Source organism: Bombina bombina, chromosome 6, assembly GCF_027579735.1.
Source record: "Bombina bombina isolate aBomBom1 chromosome 6, aBomBom1.pri, whole genome shotgun sequence".
In the NCBI taxonomy this organism is placed as follows: domain Eukaryota; kingdom Metazoa; phylum Chordata; class Amphibia; order Anura; family Bombinatoridae; genus Bombina; species Bombina bombina.
Window position 1 is genome coordinate 1127754302 of NC_069504.1, and position 22300 is coordinate 1127776601.

The 22300-nt window shown below is 40.7% G+C and overlaps 1 protein-coding gene across 1 annotated transcript in view; it reads right to left on the reverse strand.

Moving 5' to 3' along the window:
• TTLL1 (TTL family tubulin polyglutamylase complex subunit L1) overlaps positions 1–22300 on the reverse strand; it is an 83382-nt gene that overhangs the window by 45862 nt on the left and 15220 nt on the right. The window contains exons 4-5 of the mRNA XM_053719100.1: positions 13651–13785; positions 7255–7363 (exon numbers count right to left, since the gene is read on the reverse strand). Coding sequence (XP_053575075.1) covers positions 7255–7363; positions 13651–13785 — 244 coding nt within the window. The remainder of the gene's footprint in view (positions 1–7254; positions 7364–13650; positions 13786–22300) is intronic.

The following is a 22300-nucleotide window of genomic DNA, read 5'->3' on the forward strand; positions in this document are numbered from 1 at the left end:
ATATATATTTATTACAAGAAAAATGACATTATCCTGTCAGTAATGAATATTGAAATGTGAAATATGTACACTAAATATACAGTAAAACACATATATACATATGTACACACACACACACATATATATATATCTCAAGCAGGAGAAGGCACTCACTGGTCTTTTCAAGTCTACTTTATTTCAAAAGCGTGATGTTTCGGGGGGACACTCCCCTTCCTCAGACAAGCAAACACAAAACCAAGGAGTCTATTTAAACAATATAGGCCCCTCCCAGTGAGGTGAAAAAGTGCACCAAAACCGTAGTCATGGCAATCATTCAAAACAATATCAATAGTGTCAATTAATGATTGTGTATATAGCATAGTTCAGTAAACTTGTGTATATAAATATGAGTGCTAATCCCCTATTTCAATATGCCAGTGGCCAGCATTCTCACATATATGTGAAGTAAGTTTGCTTATGTGACATAATATTTTTACACATGTATATGTATGTACATATAAAATATATGCAAACACCTTGTCATATACCATATACCTTTTAGCCCTTATAACTATATATTTGTAATATTTATATGAATAATTTCTATCAGATAGTGTTTATATTAGTGTTACTGTAATTTGCAATGTATTTATGTTGTATGTTTAGTGCAACTTTATATAACACACTACGCTTTACACAAGGGTTTCAGTGGCGCTAAGCTGACGAGTGTAAAATGCGCGATCGCATTTACTTTCAACTTGTAATATGCTCGCTCTTTCCAACGCGCACAAACACCCGATATCGCCTGCACGCAGCAGTTAGAGCACCACTTGTAATCTAGCCCTTTCCCTTTAGGGGACATATCAGACAGAAGATTGTAAGGTCCAAAGAGGCTTTGAATTAAACTACAAAAACCCTTTTTATTTTGTTTAAACTAAATCTGTAGTACAAGTGTTACAAATAAGTAGATAACACACTGACATATTCAGTCTACAGTGGTCAGTACATTTATCATAACATGTACACCAAGATCACAGAACTAAAAACATAAACATGTATTATACAAGAGGACACAACAGGTTTCTGCAAGTACAAGTTTGTACTATTCACAATTGTGTGTCTGTATGTGATCTGTTGTATATGTGCTGTGTGTGTGTATTGTACCCTTATGATTGTAATATACAGTGTCAAATGTTGGCGCTTTATAAACTATAATAATAACTCACTGTCATATGAAGCTCTCTAGTGACATCTTGTGGTGGAAATCACAACTGAAGCATAACTGTTTAAAAGCCCTGTGACGGGGGGCAGGCTGTTGTTTCTGCCTGGTCCCCATAACCAGCATTTAACGTGAGGATGCTGCCTGGGAACCGGTCAGTGGAGGAAAATCAGTGACGTGTTTTCACACAGCATATAAATCCTAAACCTTCTCAACAAGCTGCAGTTACAAACTCCTCTCACTGTAAAATACAACTATATATCTTTACAGGGTCCCCAGCTGGAATATGACAAGGCAGCAATATGACAGCTGCAATGTCACTCTAGCAATGCTATAAATTATACTGTTCCCAATGGTCACATGGTGCAAAATGAAAGGGACACCGTGCACTAGATTTTTCTTATGTTTAAATGTTTTGTAGATGATCCATTTACATAGCCCATCTGGGAGTGTTTTTGTAAAAATGTATAGTTATGCTTATTTTTATTAATATTGTGCTGATTCTCCGACTCCTAACCAAGCCCCCCAAAGTGTCAGATGTATACGCGCGTTTACAAACTACTGCTGGACCCTGTTTGTCTAATCTGTCTTTTCCTATGCAGGAAAGGGGGGGGGGGAGGGATCTGCTATTCCTGGATTCCCAGCCCCTTTCACTGGGTGTCCCATCCTAACCTCATCAACAGTGCTAAACTGGGAGCTTCAAAGTACGTTTCTAAAAGGTTTTCATATCAGTATCGGTGCATATTATTCTTTATAGTAGTGTCTATTACATGCAGTTATATGAAAATTGGTGTATACTGTCCCTTTAAGTGCTGCAGGAGATTGCAAGGTTATGTTAAAGCAAAAATAATTATTTTAGATTTTAAAATTAGATTCAATTGGTCCCAAATGGGTTAAATAGAGAAAAAGATTTTTCCATTTTTGTGTGAAGTGTAGTTGTTCTTTAAAGTGATTGTAAAGTTTGGCAATGTAATGCACAGTATATAAAATTATTCTTAAAAACAGCAGCACTTTCATTCATTAAAATTTTGGAAAATTATTACCATTTAGAGATGGTAAACAACGCGCTGTTCCTCCTCCCCGCATTTCTCATACTTTATTTAGTTGATAGATGACGAATCCGGCTTCATCCAATCATTGCATGCCCCACAAGCTGGACGCTAAAAGGAGGCACAGAACGATTGGATGAAGCCGGATTCGTCATCGATCAGCAAAATAAAGTATGAGATGCGGGTGGACTAACGGCGCAATGTTTACCATCATTAAAAGGTAATTATTTTACAAATGAAGCATCTAAAAAATTTAATAAATGAAAGTGTAAGGAAAGCAAAAGTGATACAAATATTTTACTATGTAAATTGAAAGTAATATTTTATCATCTATGGAGCTAAGTTTGCTACATATTGATACATACGGATAACTGAGATTCACCAAGATTACAAGTGTTGCGCTATAACGGGTGCAAAAATAACACAAAAAAATTAGCGTTATCGCACTTTCCATAGCGCTGCCATTACAAGTTACTGAAAAACCTTCTCTTGTTGTGTGGTACGGTGCGTTAAGCTCCATACCGCAGAAAACCCAAGGCCTGACTTTACGTGCTCATGCACGCTTTCCCCCATAGACAGCAATGGGGAGAAAGTGTCAGAAAAAAAACTAACACCTGCAATCGTCGAATGGTGATCGCCGTAACGCAACCCTATTGATGTCTATGGGGAAAACCCCTAGTCTAAAGACCCCTAATCCGCTGCTCCCCAATATCCCCAATATTGCCAACACTAAATAAAATGATTAACCCATAATTTGCCACTCCCGACATCACTGACGCTAAATAAACCTATTAACCCCTAAACTGCCAGCCCCCACATCACTACTAATAAAATAAACCAATTAACCCCTAAACCGCCGGCCCCCACATCGCTACTAATAAAATAAATCTATTAACTCCTAAACCGCCGGCCCCCACATCTCTACTAATAAAATAAACTTATTAACGCCTAAACTGCCTGCACCCCACATCGCAACACACTAAATTTAACTATTAACCCATAGACCTAACACCCCCCAATTTTAAATTAAATTTACAATCTAACTATCTTTAAATAAATAAAAATTTACCTGTGAAATTAAAAAAACTAAGTTAAAACTATAAAGTAACCTAACATTACTATTTTAAAACAATAAAATTAACGAAAAATAAAAAACCTAAATTACAAATTAAAAAAATCCTCACACTACAAATTTTTTTTTTTTTTAAAAAATACATTACAAAAAAATAAAAAATCTAAAATTACAAAAAATAATAAACTAAATTATCCAAAATAATAACAATTAAACCTAATCTAATACCCCTATATAAAAAAGTCCCCCCAAATAAAAACACCCCAATAAACTACCAATAGCCCTTAAAAGGGCCTTTTGTAGGGCATTGCCCTGAAGCAATCAGCTCTTTTACCTTAAAAAATTACAAAGTCCCCCCTAAAAGTAAAGCCCCCCACCCAACCAACCCCCCAAAATATAAAACCTAAATCTAAAAAAAAACTAAGCTACCCATTCCCCCTAAAGGGGCCTTTGTATGGGCATTCAACTCTTTTGTGCCCAAAGCCCTAATCTAAAACCCCCCCCCCCCAAAAAAAAACGAAAAAAACTAACACTAACCCCAGGAAATCACAGTTCCTGAAGTCCGGCCATCCATTTTCATCCAGGCGGCGAGAAGTCTTCATCCAGGTGGTGAAATCTTCAACAATCGCGGGGGCATCTTCTATCTTTATCCCGGTGGCGCAGAGCTGTGGAGGTGCGGAGGATCCTCTTCATAGGATCACAGCCATACACTGAAGCTTGAATGCAAGGTACCCTTTTAAAAATTGGGGAACCTTGCATTCCTATTGGCTGATAATTTTAAACCAGCCAAAAGGATGAGAGCTACTGAAATCCTATTGGCTGATTTCCCCCCCCCCCCCTTAATTTTATTGTTTTAAAATAGTAATGTTAGATTACTTTATAGTTTAAGCTTAGTTGTTTTTTTTACAGGTAAGTTTTTATTTATTTGAAGATAGTTATATTGTAAATTTAATTTAAAATTAGGGGGTGTTAGGTTTAGGGGTTAATAGCTTAATTTAGTGTGTTGCTATGTGGGGGGTCGGCAGTTTAGGGGTTAATAGGTTTATTTTATTAGTAGCAATGTGGTGGCCAGCAGTTTAGGGGTTAATAGGTTTATTATAGTAGTAGCAATGTGGGGGGCGGCGGTTTAGGAGTTATTAGCTTATAGTGTTGGCTATATGGGTGGGTGGCGGATTAGGAGTTAATACATTTTATATAGTATTTGCGATGCGGGAGGGTGGCAGATTAGGGGTTAAAAGGTAGTTTATGGGTGTACTTTGTAACATTTTAGTTATAAGTTTTGTGAAACATTTTTGTTTCTCAAAATCCATAGCTACTGGTCTCAGATTGCGGAATGGATCATGGCGGTATAGGCTATAACGCAAGCATTTTAGCCGGCTCGCACAACCTGTAATACACCGCTATGGAAATCCTGCACTCAAACAACATTTTTTGAGTGCGGAATGGATCGTTGCATTACAGGCTAAAATGCTTGCAAGTATAGCTATACCGCCGTGACTTGTAATACAGGAGACCTGACATTCCACGCTCAATGGACAATTTTTCAGCATTATAGCCGTACCGCACCATTCCGGAAAACTTGTAATCTAGGTGATAGTTTTTAATACAGTATTGTATTTATTTAACCACTAGGTGGCACTATATGAATATAATAGTAATTTTTATGTGGTATATGGTCTAGAACTCACTTGTATTGTTGGTAAGTAGGTCTCTATTTAAACACAGTTTAGTGTTTATTACTAAGGTATGATTAGGGGTGATTGAACCTGAAACTTTGCCATCGATGGCCTGGACCTTTATGTTCCAATAAAACTTTGAAACATCCCATGGTGCTGTGGGAGTATTATTGGATAAACCTAACACTAGCAGTAACCATCAGCCTAACCGCAGCCTAATACATCATTTATATAGAAATCATTAGACATAACTGCATCAGGAGGTCATGGACATGAGACTTCTGGATTCTTTAAATCATCACACTCTGATTGAAACTGCAGTCTGTGTCTTGTGGCCCTGGAAATGCTGTCTGATATCTCCTTAACAAAACCTGGGGCCACTGTAGCTTCCTGACAGCATTCTGGATAGGTGCCCATGCATAATGTCTCGCCCACCCCCTGCATAATGTCTCGCCCACCCCCTGCATAATGTCTCGCCCACCCCTTGCATAATGTCTCGCCCACCCCCTGCATAATGTCTCGCCCACCCCCTGCATAATGTCTCGCCCACCCCTTGCATAATGTCTCGCCCACCCCCTGCATAATGTCTCGCTCACCCCCTGCATAATGTCTCGCCCACCCCCTGCATAATGTCTCGCTCACCCCCTGCATAATGTCTCGCCCACCCCCTGCATAATGTCTCGCCCACCCCCTGCATAATGTCTCGCCCACCCCCTGCATAATGTCTCGCTCACCCCCTGCATAATGTCTCGCCCACCCCCTGCATAATGTCTCGCCCACCCCCTGCATAATGTCTCGCCCACCCCCTGCATAATGTCTCGCCCACCCCCTGCATAATGTCTCGCCCACCCCCTGCATAATGTCTCGCCCACCCCCTGCATAATGTCTCGCCCACCCCCTGCATAATGTCTCGCCCACTCCCTGCATAATGTCTCATCCACCCCCTGCATAATGTCTCGCCCACCCCCTGCATGTCTCACCCACCCCCTGCATAATGTCTCGCCCACCCCCTGCATAATGTCTCACCCACCCCCTGCATAATGTCTCGCCCACCCCCTGCATAATGTCTCGCCCAACCCTTGCATAATGTCTCGCCCAACCCTTGCATAATGTCTCGCCCACCCCCTGCATAATGTCTCGCCCAACCCCCTGCATAATGTCTCGCCCACCCCCTGCATAATGTCTCACCCACTCCCTGCATAATGTCTCGCCCACCCCATGCATAATGTCTCGCCCACCCCCAGCATAATGTCTCGCCCACCCCCTGCATAATGTCTCACCCACCCCCTGCATAATGTCTCACCCACTCCCTGCATAATGTCTCGCCCACCCCCAGCATAATGTCTCGCCCACCCCCTGCATAATGTCTCGCCCAACCCCCTGCATAATGTCTCGCCCACCCCCTGCATAATGTCTCGCCCACCCCCTGCATAATGTCTCGCCCACCCCCTGCATAATGTCTCGCCCACCCCCTGCATAATGTCTCGCCCACCCCCTGCATAATGTCTCGCCCACCCCCTGCATAATGTCTCGCCAACCCCCTGCATAATGTCTCACCCACCCCCTGCATAATGTCTCGCCCACCCCCTGCATAATGTCTCGCCAACCCCCTGCATAATGTCTCGCCAACCCCCTGCATAATGTCTCGCTCACCCCCTGCATAATGTCTCGCCCACCCCCTGCATAATGTCTCGCCCACCCCCAGCATAATGTCTCGCCCAACCCTTGCATAATGTCTCGCCCACCCCCTGCATAATGTCTCGCCCACCCCCTGCATAATGTCTCACCCACCCCCTGCATAATGTCTCGCCCACCCCCTGCATAATGTCTCGCCCACCCCCTCCATAATGTCTCGCTCACCCCCTGCATAATGTCTCGCCCACCCCATGCATAATGTCTCGCCCAACCCCTGCATAATGTCTCGCCCACCCCCTGCATAATGTCTCGCCCACCCCCTGCATAATGTCTCGCCCACCCGTGTTCCCCCAGGTGTGATCATCCGTCTCATGATAGTGATGTTTACCCACCAGTGGATGTATATTGGCATTCACTAGTGTCCCCCATATATGGTTCCTGGGTACACCTGTGCACCGTCTGTATGCATTACTAATAAAGAAACACATTGGCACTTCAGGGTCACTCTGTTCTTTACGATAGAGTATCCTCTGTATCCTCTAATATTGTACCCCTGTATTGTGCTGCGGACTCTGTTGGTGCATAATACATAAAGCTAATATTACAGTACAGAGAAGAGCTTACCCCATGCTTCTGAATGGCGACGTTTGTGAGGTGCACAAACATATTGTCCAGCTCACTAGTGCTTGGAGTGTATTTAACTGTGCAGAATCTACAGAATCCCAACTTGTACCTGGAATCAGAGAGTAAAATAAGTCAGATAGCTGCAGCACGAGCGAATCAGGACAATATATCTAACCCTGCAATCTACAGAATCCCAACTTGTACCTGGAATCAGAGAGTAAAATAAGTCAGATAGCTGCAGCATGAGCGAATCAGGACAATATATCTAACCCTGCAATCTACAGGATTCCAACTTGTACCTGGAATCAGAGAGTAAAATAAGTCAGATAGCTGTAGCACGAGCGAATCAGGAGAATATATCTAACCCTGCAATCTACAGAATCCCAATTTGTACCTGGAATCAGAGAGTAAAATAAGTCAGATAGCTGCAGCGTGAGCCAATCAGGACAATATATCTAACCCTGCAATCTACAGAATCCCAACTTGTACCTGGAATCAGAGAGTAAAATAAGTCAGATAGCTGCAGCACGAGCGAATCAGGACAATATATCTAACCCTGCAATCTACAGAATCCCAACTTGTACCTGGAATCAGAGAGTAAAATAAGTCAGATAGCTGCAGCACGAGCGAATCAGGACAATATATCTAACCCTGCAATCTACAGGATCCCAACTTGTACCTGGAATCAGAGAGTAAAATAAGTCAGATAGCTGTAGCACGAGCGAATCAGGACAATATATCTAACCCTGCAATCTACAGAATCCAGACTTGTACCTGGAATCAGAGCGTAAAATAAGTCAGATAGCTGCAGCACGAGCGAATCAGGATAATATATCTAACCCTGCAATCTACATGATCCCAACTTGTACCTGGAATCAGAGAGTAAAATAAGTCAGATAGCTGCAGCGTGAGCCAATCAGGACAATATATCTAACCCTGCAATCTACAGAATCCCAACTTGTACCTGGAATCAGAGAGTAAAGTAAGTCAGCTGCAGCACGAGCGAATCAGGACAATATATCTAGCCCTGCAATCTACAGAATCCCAACTTGTACCTGGAATCAGAGAGTAAAATAAGTCAGATAGCTGCAGCATGAGCCAATCAGGACAATATATCTAACCCTGCAATCTACAGGATCCCAACTTGTACCTGGAATCAGAGAGTAAAATAAGTCAGATAGCTGCAGCGTGAGCGAATCAGGACAATATATCTAGCCCTGCAATCTACAGAATCCCAACTTGTACCTGGAATAAGAGAGTAAAATAAGTCAGATAGCTGCAGCACGAGCGAATCAGGACAATATATCTAGCTCTGCAATCTACAGAATCCCAACTTGTACCTGGAATCAGAGAGTAAAATAAGTCAGATAGCTGCAGCATGAGCGAATCAGGACAATATATCTAACCCTGCAATCTACAGAATCCCAACTTGTACCTGGAATCAGAGAGTAAAATAAGTCAGATAGCTGCAGCGTGAGCGAATCAGGACAATATATCTAACCCTGCAATCTACAGGATCCCAACTTGTACCTGGAATCAGAGAGTAAAATAAGTCAGATAGCTGCAGCACGAGCGAATCAGGACAATATATCTAACCCTGCAATCTACATGATCCCAACTTGTACCTGGAATCAGAGAGTAAAATAAGTCAGATAGCTGCAGCGTGAGCCAATCAGGACAATATATCTAACCCTGCAATCTACAGGATCCCAACTTGTACCTGGAATCAGAGAGTAAAATAAGTCAGATAGCTGTAGCACGAGCGAATCAGGACAATATATCTAACCCTGCAATCTACAGAATCCCAACTTGTACCTGGAATCAGAGAGTAAAATAAGTCAGATAGCTGCAGCGTGAGCCAATCAGGACAATATATCTAACCCTGCAATCTACAGAATCCAGACTTGTACCTGGAATCAGAGAGTAAAATAAGTCAGATAGCTGCAGCACGAGCGAATCAGGACAATATATCTAGCCCTGCAATCTACAGAATCCCAACTTGTACCTGGAATCAGAGAGTAAAATAAGTCAGATAGCTGCAGCACGAGCGAATCAGGACAATATATCTAGCCCTGCAATCTACAGAATCCCAACTTGTACCTGGAATCAGAGAGTAAAATAAGTCAGATAGCTGCAGCGTGAGCCAATCAGGACAATATATCTAACCCTGCAATCTACAGGAGGAAGAACGGATTTATTTACATTAAGTGCAAAAAGAAAACCCACTAATGTTAAAGGGATATGAAGCACATTTTGTATTTTTCATGATTCGGATAGAGCAGTCATTTTAAGCAGCTTTCTAATTTACTCCTATTATAAAATGTTCTTCATTCTCTTCATGTCTTTATTTAAAAAGTAGAAATGTACAGCTTAGGAGCCGGACCATTTTTGGTTCAGAACCTGTGTTATGCTTGCTTTTGGTGAGCAAATGTAGCCACCAATCAGCAAGCGCTATCCTGGGTGTTGAACCTAAAACTGTCCGGCTCCTAAGCTTTACAGTCCTACTTTTCAAATAAAGATAGCAAGAGAATGAAGAAAAATTGATAATAGGAACAAATTAGAAAATTACTTAAAATTGTTGCTCTATCTGAATCATGAAAGAAAAAAATGGGTTTACTATCCCTTTAAGCAACTTTCTAATTTATTACTATTATCAATTTTTCTTCATTCTCTTGGTATTTTTTTTTTTGAAAAGGCAGGAATGTAAGCTTAGGAGCTGGACCATTTTTGGTTCAGACCTGGGTATTGCTTGCCGATTGGTGGCTACATTCAGTTTAATTTTGTATCCCTTTTATACAGGCATAGCGATGTACTCTGTAGGAACAATAATATTACAGATGAATGGAAGGGACATTATCTAAACAGGACAGTAAAACAATCATCACGTGACCTCACAAATCAGAACATGTTCATAAGAATTAAAATATGCGACTAATGACTTAAAGGGACACTGAACCCAATTTTTTTCTTTCATGATTCAGATGGAGCATGCAATTTTAAGCAACTTTCTAATTTACTCCTATTATCACATTTTCTTCGTTCTCTTGCTATCTTTATTTGAAAAGCATAAACGTAAGTTTAGAAGCCGGACCATTTTTGGTTCGCAACCTGGGTTTTGATTGCTGATTGGTGGCTAAATGCACCCACCATTAAACAAGTGCTGTCCAGGGCTTAACCAAAAATTGGATGTCTCCTTAGCTTAGATGCCTTCTTTTTCAAATAAAGATAGCAAGAGAATGAAGAAAAATTGATAAAAGGAGTAATTTGGAAAGTTGCTTAAAATTGCTGCTCCCTTTAAGATGTTTCTATTCGTGCAGTCTGTATCTCATTAATACTTTCTTTGTTTGGCTGGGAAACTACAGGAAACTGTTATAAATGATTAGTTATTGCTTCTAAAGTGCTTTGGGAATGTTTTCATCTAACTCCTAGCAGTGCACTGCTGCTGCTCCAACAAAAGGATAACAAGAGAATGTATGCTGTATCTAAATCATAACTTAAAGGGACAGTCTACACCAGAATTTTTACTGTTTAAAAAGAAAGATAATCCCTTTTTTACCCATTCCCTAGTTTTGCATAACCAACAGAGTTATATTTATATATTTTTTTACCTCTGTGATTACCTTGTATCTAAGCCTCTGCAGACTACCCCTTTAGTTCAGTTCTTTTGACAGACTTGCAGTTTAGCCAATCAGTGATGGCTCCCAGGTAACTTCACGTGCATGAGCACAGTGTTATCTATATTTAAAACATGAACTAACACCCTCTAGTGGTGAAAAACCTGTTAAAATGCATTCTTAAGAGGCGGCCTTCAAGGTCTAAGAAATTAGCATATGAACCTCCTAGGTTAAGCTTTCAACTAAGAATACCAAGAGAACAAAGAAAAATTGGTGACAAAAGTAAATTGGAAAATTGTTTAAAATGAAATGCTCTATCTGAATCATGAAAGTTTATTTTTGACTAGACTGTCCCTTTAACATTTTAGCTTTCATGCCCCTTTAAAAATGTTATTTTTATTTATTTTTACTCTGAAGCTAGCAGGAAAGATACTACTAGTCCTTAAGGACTGCTTGTTCACTGGTTGGTAAGCAGACATCTCACTCACTTCTTTATGTTCATAAACTTAAAAATAAAACAAATGCTCAAAGCGCCAGTGGGGCTTGTCTCATGTCAGCAATTAACATATCGAGTCATTACCAGATGGTACAAGCACCTTAGGCAAGTGCTGCATTTAAGATGCTGGTGCACAGTGCATACTTATAGGGACAGACAAGTCCAAAAAAAACTTTCATGATTTAAATGGGGAATGTCATTTTAAACAACTTTCCAGTTTACTTTTATCACCAATTTTGCTTCGTTCTCTTGGTATTCTTAGTTGAAAGCTAATTCTAGGAGGTTCATATGCTAATTTCTTAGACCTCTGAGACTGCCTCTAATCTGAATGCATTTGACCACTAGAGGGCGTTAGTTCATGTGTTTCATATAGATAACATTGAGCTCATGCACATGAAGTTACCCTGGAGTGAGCACTGATTGGTTAAAAGTCTGTCAAAAGAACTGAAATAAGGGGGCAGTTTGCAGAGGCTTAGATACAAGATAATCACAGAGGTAAAAAGTGTATGAATATAACTGTTAGTTATACAAAACTGGGGAATGGTTAATAAAGGGATTATCTTTCTTTTTAAACAACAACAATTCAGGTGTTGACTGTCCCTTTAAATACACTTTTGAAACAGCTATAGCATTTTTGCTAATACATTTATATTACAGAAATGCTTCTATTCAAAACTGAAATGCATCCGTGTGAATTTAAATTTTGGCTGTAATGTCCGTTTAAAATGTATTGTTCTTAAATAGACACAAGAAACTGGGAGGCATTGGGGCTCCTAATTTAATAGACTATTATAATTCTGCCAGATTAGCACAAGACATCTTACTATTGAAGAGATCTAAAGAGATTATATGGCCTAACCTAGAGGCAAATTTAGGTGGGTGGGGCGAGAGTGATACCATCATCTTGGATCCAGAGAGAGCACACACTAATAGAGACACTTGAGCCTTACACGACAAACCTCACAGTAGCTACATGGAAAATAGCGAGAACTAAATACAAACTAATCCCAAAATACTCTCTATATATGCCGATAAGATTTATATTGCCGAATGAACTCAGGATACAACTTAAAAAGTGGTATTTAACACCCACGAGAACTGCTCATATGCACACACAGGCAAGTATATATTTCTACAGAGGGTGCGGAGAAATAGGAACTTACAGGCATATGTGGTGGGACTGTAGGGAGATCACAGGGATTTGGAGACAACTATCTACCTTCCTCAGTCAACTCCTAGACGAAAATATCAACCTCACAATTCAACGGGCCCTCCTACATGAACATATTGGCACATACAATAAACATATTAACACATTTATTAAGATTCTATGCACAGACATTGGAAAACTGGGAGTCCAACCTGGACAGAAATATATAATAAAATCCAACATACATACACTATGTATGAGCTTGCATCAAGTACTCTAGACAATAAAGAAACGGTCCAAGCAGTGTGGTACTACTGGATAAGTAAATGAACCTCAAATATATAGGAACATTGGGAATTGTAACTCAAAGTGGTCAATATAACTACAAACATCTTCACCTACTAATGTACTAGTTTACCTTCTCTCATTGAGGTCCCGTCTAACCCAGAATGCCTATAGATGGAGCAGTTATTCTCAGACTTACTGTTTTATTTTGATATATGTTTACATAGAATAACCATAAAACCAGGTACTACAAAAGTACAAGTCTTCCTAAAAATAAAGAGGAGCTCCGACAGGAATACAGAGTTATGGACTAAACATCACCAAAGCTGGGTGATCACAGGACTTTGTTATTATCCACTAGCTCTCGATTTGAAAAGGTTTATGTAAGGACAACTGGAATACAATATGGTTACAACAAAGTTGTTAATTTGCACCAAAAATTGAATAATAATATGATATTGTGAACCTTCTCCCTGGAACACCAGATAATAGAGGTCAATGGAGAGAATGTTATGTTTATTTTTGTAATAGTTTATTATTAAAATTAATAAAAAATATTCAAACATAAAATGTATTGTTTATTTTATTAAAAAAAATTAAATAGCTTCTGAGGTAATAAAATTGCTTTTACTTTTATGCTTGAGAAGTCCCTGTACACTGTGAGAGTTTCCCCTATGAGCAATTAGTCCCTAGGTATAATATGCATTTCCTAGTACTTTCAATATCAATTAAAATGGACAGTAACATAAAACTTACAATTTCATGACTCAAAAAACAAGTAGTGTAAAATGTAAAGATATGTTCCCTTTTCAAATAACAATAAAAAACAAAAAAAAAACAAAAAAACTTACATATAACACTTGAGTGGCCGGTATGTAGTCACCAGGACATATAGACGCAAGTCGAATTTCCTCCCTCCAATCAGAAGAGGATTATCAATATACAGGGAGATGACATATGCTTCTTTAGAGGACTGAGTTACAAACCTATAGAACATATTACATATATTAGAGCAGAAAGATTCCATATAAAGATCACTTCATACACACTGGTTAATTAAATACATACCGGGGTCGTTGTCATTTACAATGTCTTTCAAAAGCAAATTTTTAAACCTTATGTTGTAATATAGAAGTCTCTTCTTCACATACATAATCCTGCATAGTAAGATTAACATCACTCAAGATAAAATTAGTGGTTCTAAAATTCCTTAAGGGACCTCTTAATGCTGACAAGACTTCTTAGATCAACTGGCCTGAGCGGGGAGCTTTAGATCATCTCACCTGAACAGAGAGCTTTAGGTCATCTCACCTGAGCGGAGAGCTTTAGATCATCTCACCTGAGTGAAGAGCTTTAGATCAACTGGCCTGAGCGGAGAGCTTTAGATCATCTCACCTGAGTGAAGAGCATTAGATCATCTGGCCTGAGCGGAGAGCTTTAGATCATGTCACCTGAGTGAAGAGCATTAGATCATCTGGCCTGAGCAGAATGCTTTCGATCATCTGGTCTGAGTGGAGAGCTTTAGATCATCTCACCTGAGTAAAGAGCTTTAGATCAACTGGCCTGAGCGGAGAGCTTTAGATCATCTGGCCTGAGCGGAGAGCTTTAGATCATATAACCTGCGTGAAGAGCTTTAGATCAACTGGCCTCAATGGAGAGCTTTAGATCATCTCGTCTGAGCGGAGAGCTTTAGATAATCTCACCTGAGTGGAGAGCTTTAGATCATCTCACCTGAGCAGAGAGCTTAGGTCATCTCACCTGAGCGGAGAGCTTTAGATCATCTTACCTGAGCGAAGAGCTTTAGATCAACTGGCTTGAGTGGAGAGCTTTCGATCATCTCACCTGAATGGAGAGCTTTAGATCATATCACCTGAGTGAAGAGCTTTAGATCATCTGGCCAAAGCGGAAAGCTTTAGATCATCTGGCCTGAGCGGAGAGCTTTAGATCATATCACCTGAGTGAAGAGCTTTAGATCAACTGGCCTGAACGGAGAGCTTTAGATCATCTCACCTGAACGGAGAGCTTTAGATCATCTCACCTGAACAGAGAGCTTTAGATCATCTCACCTGAGTAGAGAGCTTTAGATCATCTCACCTGAGCAGAGAGCTTTAGATCAACTGGCCTGAGCAGAGAACTTTAGATCATCTGGCCTGAGCAGAGAGCTTTAGATGATTTGACTTGAGCAGAGAGCTTTAGATCATATCACCTGAGTAAAGAGCTTTAGATCATCTGGCTTGAGCGGAGAGCTTTAGATCTTCTGGCCTGAGTGGAAAGCTTTAGATCATATTCCCTAAATGAAGAGCTTTAGATCAACTAGTCTGAATGGAGAGCTTTAGATCATCTCGTCTGAGCGGAGAGCTTTAGATCATCTCTTCTGTGCGGAGAGCTTTAGATCATCTCTTCTGTGCGGAGAGCTTTAGATCATCTCATCTGAGCGGAGAGCTTTAGGTCATCTCACCTGAGTGGAGAGCTTTAGGTCATCTCACCTGAGTGGAGAGCTTTAGGTCATCTCACCTGAGTAGAGAGCTATAGATCATCTGGCCTGATGTCAGGGTTTTTTCCCTGTTTTGTTTGTCATGTGCTGCTGGCAGCCATTTTACTCACCTCTCTTCCTGACTATAGTGCATTGTGTTGGATGCTGCTCATTTCCTGCACTTCCTTTTATGGCCAGACTGGTGTGCATCATCCGTGTGAGACAGGATGCAGTCTCAGAATTGTGATGTCATCACTTATTATTTAAAGGGCCTCTGTTCATTATGCTTTGCCTTTGCGTTGTCTCAGACCTGTTTGTGAGAGTTCCTGTGTATTACCTGGCTGCCTGACATCCTTCCTGGTTCCTGATCCCTGGCTTGTTCCTGACTCTGCTGTTTTCCTTGTTCCTTATTCCGGCTCGTCTGACTATTCGCTTTGGCTCCTGACTCGGCTCGTCTGACTACCAGCTCTGGTTTTGACTCCTGGCTTGTTATTTGACTTGTGGACTTTTTTATTATTTTTTGCTATTAATAAAGGTGTGATTATTTTTGCACTTCTCGTCTCAGTCTGATTTCTGGCACACTGACACCTGAGCAGAGAGCTTTAGATCATCTGGCCTGAGTGGAGAGCTTTAGATCATCTGGCATGAGCGGAGAGCTTTAGATCATCTGTCATAAGCGGAGAGCTTTAGATCATCTGGCATGAGCGGAGAGCTTTAGATCATCTGTCATGAGCGGAGAGCTTTAGATCATCTAGCCTGAGCAGAGAGCTTTAGATCTTATCACCTGAGTGAAGAGCTTTAGATCATCTGGCCTGAGCAGAGACCTTTAGATCATCTCACCTGAGCAGACAGCTTTAGGTCATCTCACCTGAGTGGAGAGCTTTAGATCATCTTGCCTGAGGGGAGAGCTTTAGATCATCTCATATGAATGGAGAGCTTTAGATCATCTCGTCTGAGCGGAGAGATTTAGATCATCTTGCCTGAGCGGAGAACTTTAGCTCATGTCACCTGAGTGGAGAGCTTTAGATCATCTCACCTGAGTGAAGAGCTTTAGATCATCTGGCCTGAGCAGAGAGCTTTAGATCATCTGGCCTGAGCAGAGAGCTTTAGATCATCTCACTTGAGCGGAGAGCTTTAGATCATCTGGCCCATAATGAGATGCAACAGAAAACAGACTACACCAATGAGGAGCAAGAATTTGTAAGGAGCAACTTAAGGGCCAAACGTAGAATAGCTTTTGTACATACAATGAATTAGGTGATCAAATATATATACGATTTTGAACCTCTGCTGGTACATTTTACAAGAGGATCTACCGAACATAGTAGTTTTCGGAACTACCGATGACAACCTATTGTAAGGGTCATACTAAAGATCAGAGGTTATTGAGAGCAGAATTGGCTTCCAATAATAGGAATTGTCCCTAGGTTTGCTACCCAGATGGTATTTTACTGATAAGGTCAGTATTTTTAAGATTCTGGTCAATATAGATAAAAAAAGAATAAACATAGAAATAATAGTCCTGTCATGATGGAGAAATCCTCTATATGTGTTAGAATCTAATTATAAATAAACAATCCTTTAAAATCACCCCCAGCAGTTTTACTTTCTGACAACAGATGGCATGACACTCAAGCTGTAAAGCACAGTAAAAAAAGGGTATTAGTTTAATAAAACATCTTGTCTTGTTAAGTTTTCTAAAGAAGCCTGTGTATTAAAGGGACCCACTGCTTGATTGTCTATTTCTCGTAGGCTGCCCAGTATTAAGCATTATGTGTGTGTGATATGCGGTTGCCATGTTGGATAGGGATACTGGCACTAGCTCCCCTAATACTTGTTCAAAGCTCACAACCGTCCTGTATTTGGTGAGACAGTATCACTCTGTTCCGATGTCCTTCCTTTTGCATTAACTTAACTATGTAACATCACTCCCTGACCCTGCTCTCATAACCAGTTCTTCCCACAAAACAGCATGGCATCAAAATATCACCAACTACCATGACTCTGCCCTGATTTGCTGGGACACTGCCCACAGATCACCCTGAGTCAAGATCCAGTCTCACAGTCCCAGATACTATCAGGGAAACATTGGGAGGCATGATTTTTCCATGGTTGCATCTTTGCAATTTACTTTGATTATTTATTCTGTTCCTTTTCCAGGCCCTGATATTCAAAATCTCTCTGCTCAGGTGAGATATTAAAAAAATGATCCTCCAGCACTGCGAGATCCCTAGTTAAATATTCAACAGGAAGATTTTTCTTTACTTTTCCAAGGGGCGTTCCCTGCATTTCTGTATGTGAAAGAGAGACAAGCCCAGTGCAATCTAGCATTGCATGATATGACAGTTATGCTGCATTTACACTTTGTGCTTTTTATTTGATATAACTACACATTAGATATAATTTTATATTGCACTTTCTATTTTGTGTACAGAAGTGTATATAGGTTTGTGATTTTACAAATTCTGATTATAGAGCAGATTTCACAGTGGCAGAACTCACAATTTTTTTTAAGAAAATGGGAGGAACCTGGAAATCCCAGAGAGATGAGAGTTGCCTTCCATAGAAAGTAATAAAACTCTCTGGGATACAAAATTTCACATGGGAGAGAGAAGGTAACTGGAGAACCACTGGGGCTGATATAAAGGCTCAGTTTGCATCAATTCCAAATTAAACTGAAATGTTTTCACTACAATTTAACTTGCCTTTCTCTATATTTTAGTATATATTAATTTTCTGTTTGACAAATTAAGTGTATTGTGAACTTTAACTGCATACAGCTGGGGAGACAAATGAGTGAGACCAGCTTGATTAAAATGCTTCAAAAATTTCACAAGACTTGTGAGAGAGCTTCAGACACCCTGGGAACTAGCCTATTCAGCCCAAGGAACTGCCCTGTCCCTCCCACTTTCTGAAAGTGTCAGTTTTACTGCAATACAGCAAATGCAAGGTGCAATGTAATTTGTATATATAAACAAAAATATACAAAGTATGATCCAAATTTGTTAAAGTAACACAAAAGTGTAACAAAACTGGTACTGTATTACACTGGGCTTGTCTAATCGTCATATATAGAAATGAGAGAGATCTTGCAGTGCTGGAGAGTTCCGCCCTTTTGAATACTTAGTGCTTTCATCCCCTGTGAAGTTTAAACTGCAATTTCTCTCCAAGCTGGAGAACCTTTGAATATCAGGACCCCAGTGTTTAAGTCTATAACTTGTGAGTTTTCCAAATCCCATGAGAACTGGAAGTGCACACTGCAAATTTCACAAGCCTAACCTTGCTACATATTTGTCCTTTTAAGCAAATGTGATCCACTAAGAAGCTATAAATCAATGCATGTTTTACCAACAAATTGACAAGGGCTAGCCTTGTCTACTCCAGTAACAAAACCAAATTGGCTTCTCCAAATATGGCCAGTAGGGGGTGTGGCCATTGGAAAAAAATTGCAACAAAGTGTTACTTAACACTCACCTGCAAGACTGCAGACACATCTTGTAATTACAATGTGTACTGTCCCTTTAAGTACTATTAAAGGGACATGATACCTAAATGTTGAAGCACTTGAAAGTGATGCAGCATAGCTGTAAAAAAATTAAATTTATGCCTACCTGATCAATTTATTTATTTCCTAAGATATGGTGAGTCCACGGCTTGAATAATTACTTTTGGGAACCAATACCCAAGCTAGAGGACACAGATAAATAGGGAGGAACAAGGCAGGCAGTCCTAAACAGAAGGCACCACCGCTTGAAGAACCTTTCTCCCAAAAGCAACCTCAGCCAAGGCAAAAATATCAAATTTGTAAAAAGTATGTAGAGAAGACCAAGTTGCAGCCTTGCAAATTTGTTCCACAAAAGCTTCATTTTTGAAAGCCCAAGAAGAGGAAACAGCTTTTGTGGAATGAGTCGTAATTCACTAAGGAGGCTGCTGTCCAGCAGTCTCATAAGCCAAACGAATTATACTTTGTAACCAAAAAAGAAAGAGTAGTAGCAGTAGCTTTCTGACCTTTACGTTTCCCAGAGAGACAGACAAAGAGGGCAGAGGACTGGCGAAAATCCTTAGTCGCCTGTAAGTAGAATTTAAGAGCACGTACAACATCCAAATTGTGTAACAAACGTTCTTTTGAAGAAGAAGGATTAGGACACAGAGAGGGAACAACAATTTCCTGATTGATATTTCTATTAGAAACAACCTTAGGAAGGAAACCTAACTTAGTACGAAGAGCCGCCTTATTGGCATGAAAAATAAGATAAGGGGAATCACACTGCAGAGCTGAGAGTTCCGAGACTCTTCGAGCAGAAGACATAGCAACAAGAAACAAAACCTTCCAAGATAACAACTTAATGTGTATGGAATGCAACGGCTCAAACGGAGCCAGTTGTAAAACTTTAAGAACAAGGTTAAGGCTCCAAGGAGGAGCAACAAACTTAAAGGGACACTGAACCCAATTTTTTCTTTCGTGATTCAGATAGAGCATGTCATTTTAAGCAACTTTCTAATTTACTCCTATTATCAATTTTTTGTCGTTCTCTTGCTATCTTTATTTGAAAAAAAGGCATCTAAGCTTTTTTTTGGTTCAGAACCTCTGGACAGCACTTTTTTATTAGTGGATGTATTTATCCACCAATCAGCAAGGACAACCCAGGTTGTTCACCAAAAATCTACCAGCATCTAAACTTACATTCTTGCATTTCAAATAAAGATACCAAGAGAATGAAGAAAATTTGATAATATGCGTATATTAGAAAGTTGCTTAAAATTTCATGCACTATTTGAATCACGAAAGAAAAAAATTGGGTTAAGTATCCCTTTAAAGACAGGCCTGATTTTGACCAAGGCCTGGCAAAAAGATTGCACATCTGGCACATCCGCCAAACGCTTATGTAGTAAAACTGATAAAGCAGAAATCTGACCCTTCAGGGTACTGACTGACAATCCCTTCTCCAGGCCTTCCTGAAGAAAAGATAAAACTCACACCAATAAAGATATTTACGCCCTATCTTATAGTAAATCTTTCTAGTAACAGGCTTGGGAGACTGAATCATGGTCTTAATGACCGAATTAAGCGTTCAATCTCCAAGCAGTCAGCTTAAGAGAAACGAGATTTGGATGAAGGAAGGGACCCTGTACCAGATCCTGCGAGGCCACGCAGGGGCTATTAGAATCACCAAAGTAATGACTCGTGGAACGAGAGCAAACGGAGGAAACAGGTATGCCAACCTGAAAACCCAAGGAACCACCAGAGCATCTATCAGAATGGCATGCAGATCTCCTGACCTTGAACCATACCTTGGAAGCTTGGTGTTCTGATGGGGCGCCATCAGATATAACTCCGGCACCCCCTATTTGAGGACTAAGCTGGAAATAACCTCCGGATGGAGTTCCCACTCCCCAGGATGAAAAGTCTGTCTGCTCAGAAAATCAGCTTCCCAGTTGTCTACTCCTGGAATGTGGATGGCAGATAGACAGCAATTGTGGGTCTCTGCCCACAGAAGAACCAGAATAACCGGCTTCGTGGCTAAGGAACTCCGAGTTCCTCCCTTTCCTGTTTGATACGAGTAATGACTCGTGGAACGAGAGCAAACGGAGGAAACAGGTATGCCAACCTGAAAACCCAAGGAACCACCAGAGCATCTATCAGAATGGCATGCGGATCTCCTGACCTTGAACCATACCTTGGAAGCTTGGTGTTCTGATGGGACGCCATCAGATCTAACTCTGGCACCCCCTATTTGAGGACTAAGCTGGAAATAACCTCCGGATGGAGTTCCCACTCCCCAGGATGAAAAGTCTGTCTGCTCAGAAAATCAGCTTCCCAGTTGTCTACTCCTGGAATGTGGATGGCAGATAGACAGCAATTGTGGGTCTCTGCCCACAGAAGAACTAGAGTAACCGGCTTCGTGGCTAAGGAACTCCGAGTTCCTCCCTGGTGATTGATGTAAGCCACAGAACTGAACTGGGCTGAGGACAACTAGAGCATTGTAAATCGCCCTCAACTCCAAGATGTTGATGGGAAGAGCACTGGAACTGGAACTATCACTCCCAAGGAGGAAAGATGTTGTATACATTTCAAGAACGTCTCTCTCTTTATCTGATCTGCAGATAATCTTGAGAGATGGAATCTGCCTCTGGGAGGAAAAGTCTTGAATTCCAATTTGTAACCCTGGGATACTATGTCCACAGTCCAGGGATCTGGGACATCTCGTATCCAGGTTTGAGAGAACTGAGAAAGTCTGCCCCCCACCTGATCCGATCCCGGATCGGGGGGCAAACCCTTCATGCTGATTTGGAATCAGCTGCAGGTTTCTTTGATTGTTTCCCCTTGTTCCAAGACTGATTGGGTTTCCAAGAAGACTTGGATTGTTCCTGCTTGGAAGAAGAAGGGGAAGGCTTTTCTCTGAAGTTACGAAAGGAATAAAAAAATACTCTGACGTCCTTTAGGCCTATTCTTCTTATCTTGAGGTAGAAAAGACCCCTTTACACCCATAATATCAGAGATAATTTCTGCCAAACCGGGTCCAAACAAGGTTTTGCCCTTGAAAGGAATTGCCAGAAGCTTGACTTTAGAGGAAAAGTCCGCAGACCAGGATTTCAACCATAATGCCCTGCGGGCTAGGACAGCGAAACTAGAAGTTTTAGCTCCTAGTCTAACAACCTATAAAATGGCATCTGCAATAAAGGAATTAGGCAACTTAAGAGCTTTAATCCTATCCTGAATTTCATTCAAGGAAGTCTCTACTTGAAGAGAACCAGACAAGGCGTTGAACCAATAAGATGCCGCACTAGTAACGGTGGCAATACACACCGCAGGTTGCCATTGGAGACCTTGATGAACATAAATCTTTTTCAAATAAGCCTCCAGCTTCTTGACCATCGGATCCTTAAAAGAGCAGCTATCCTCAATAGGAATAGTGTTTCTCTTAGCCAGCGTAGGAATGGCCCCTTCAACTTTGGGTACAGCATACCAAGGGTCTTTATTGGAGTCCTCGACATGAAACATTTTTTTTTTTTTAAATGGGAGACGG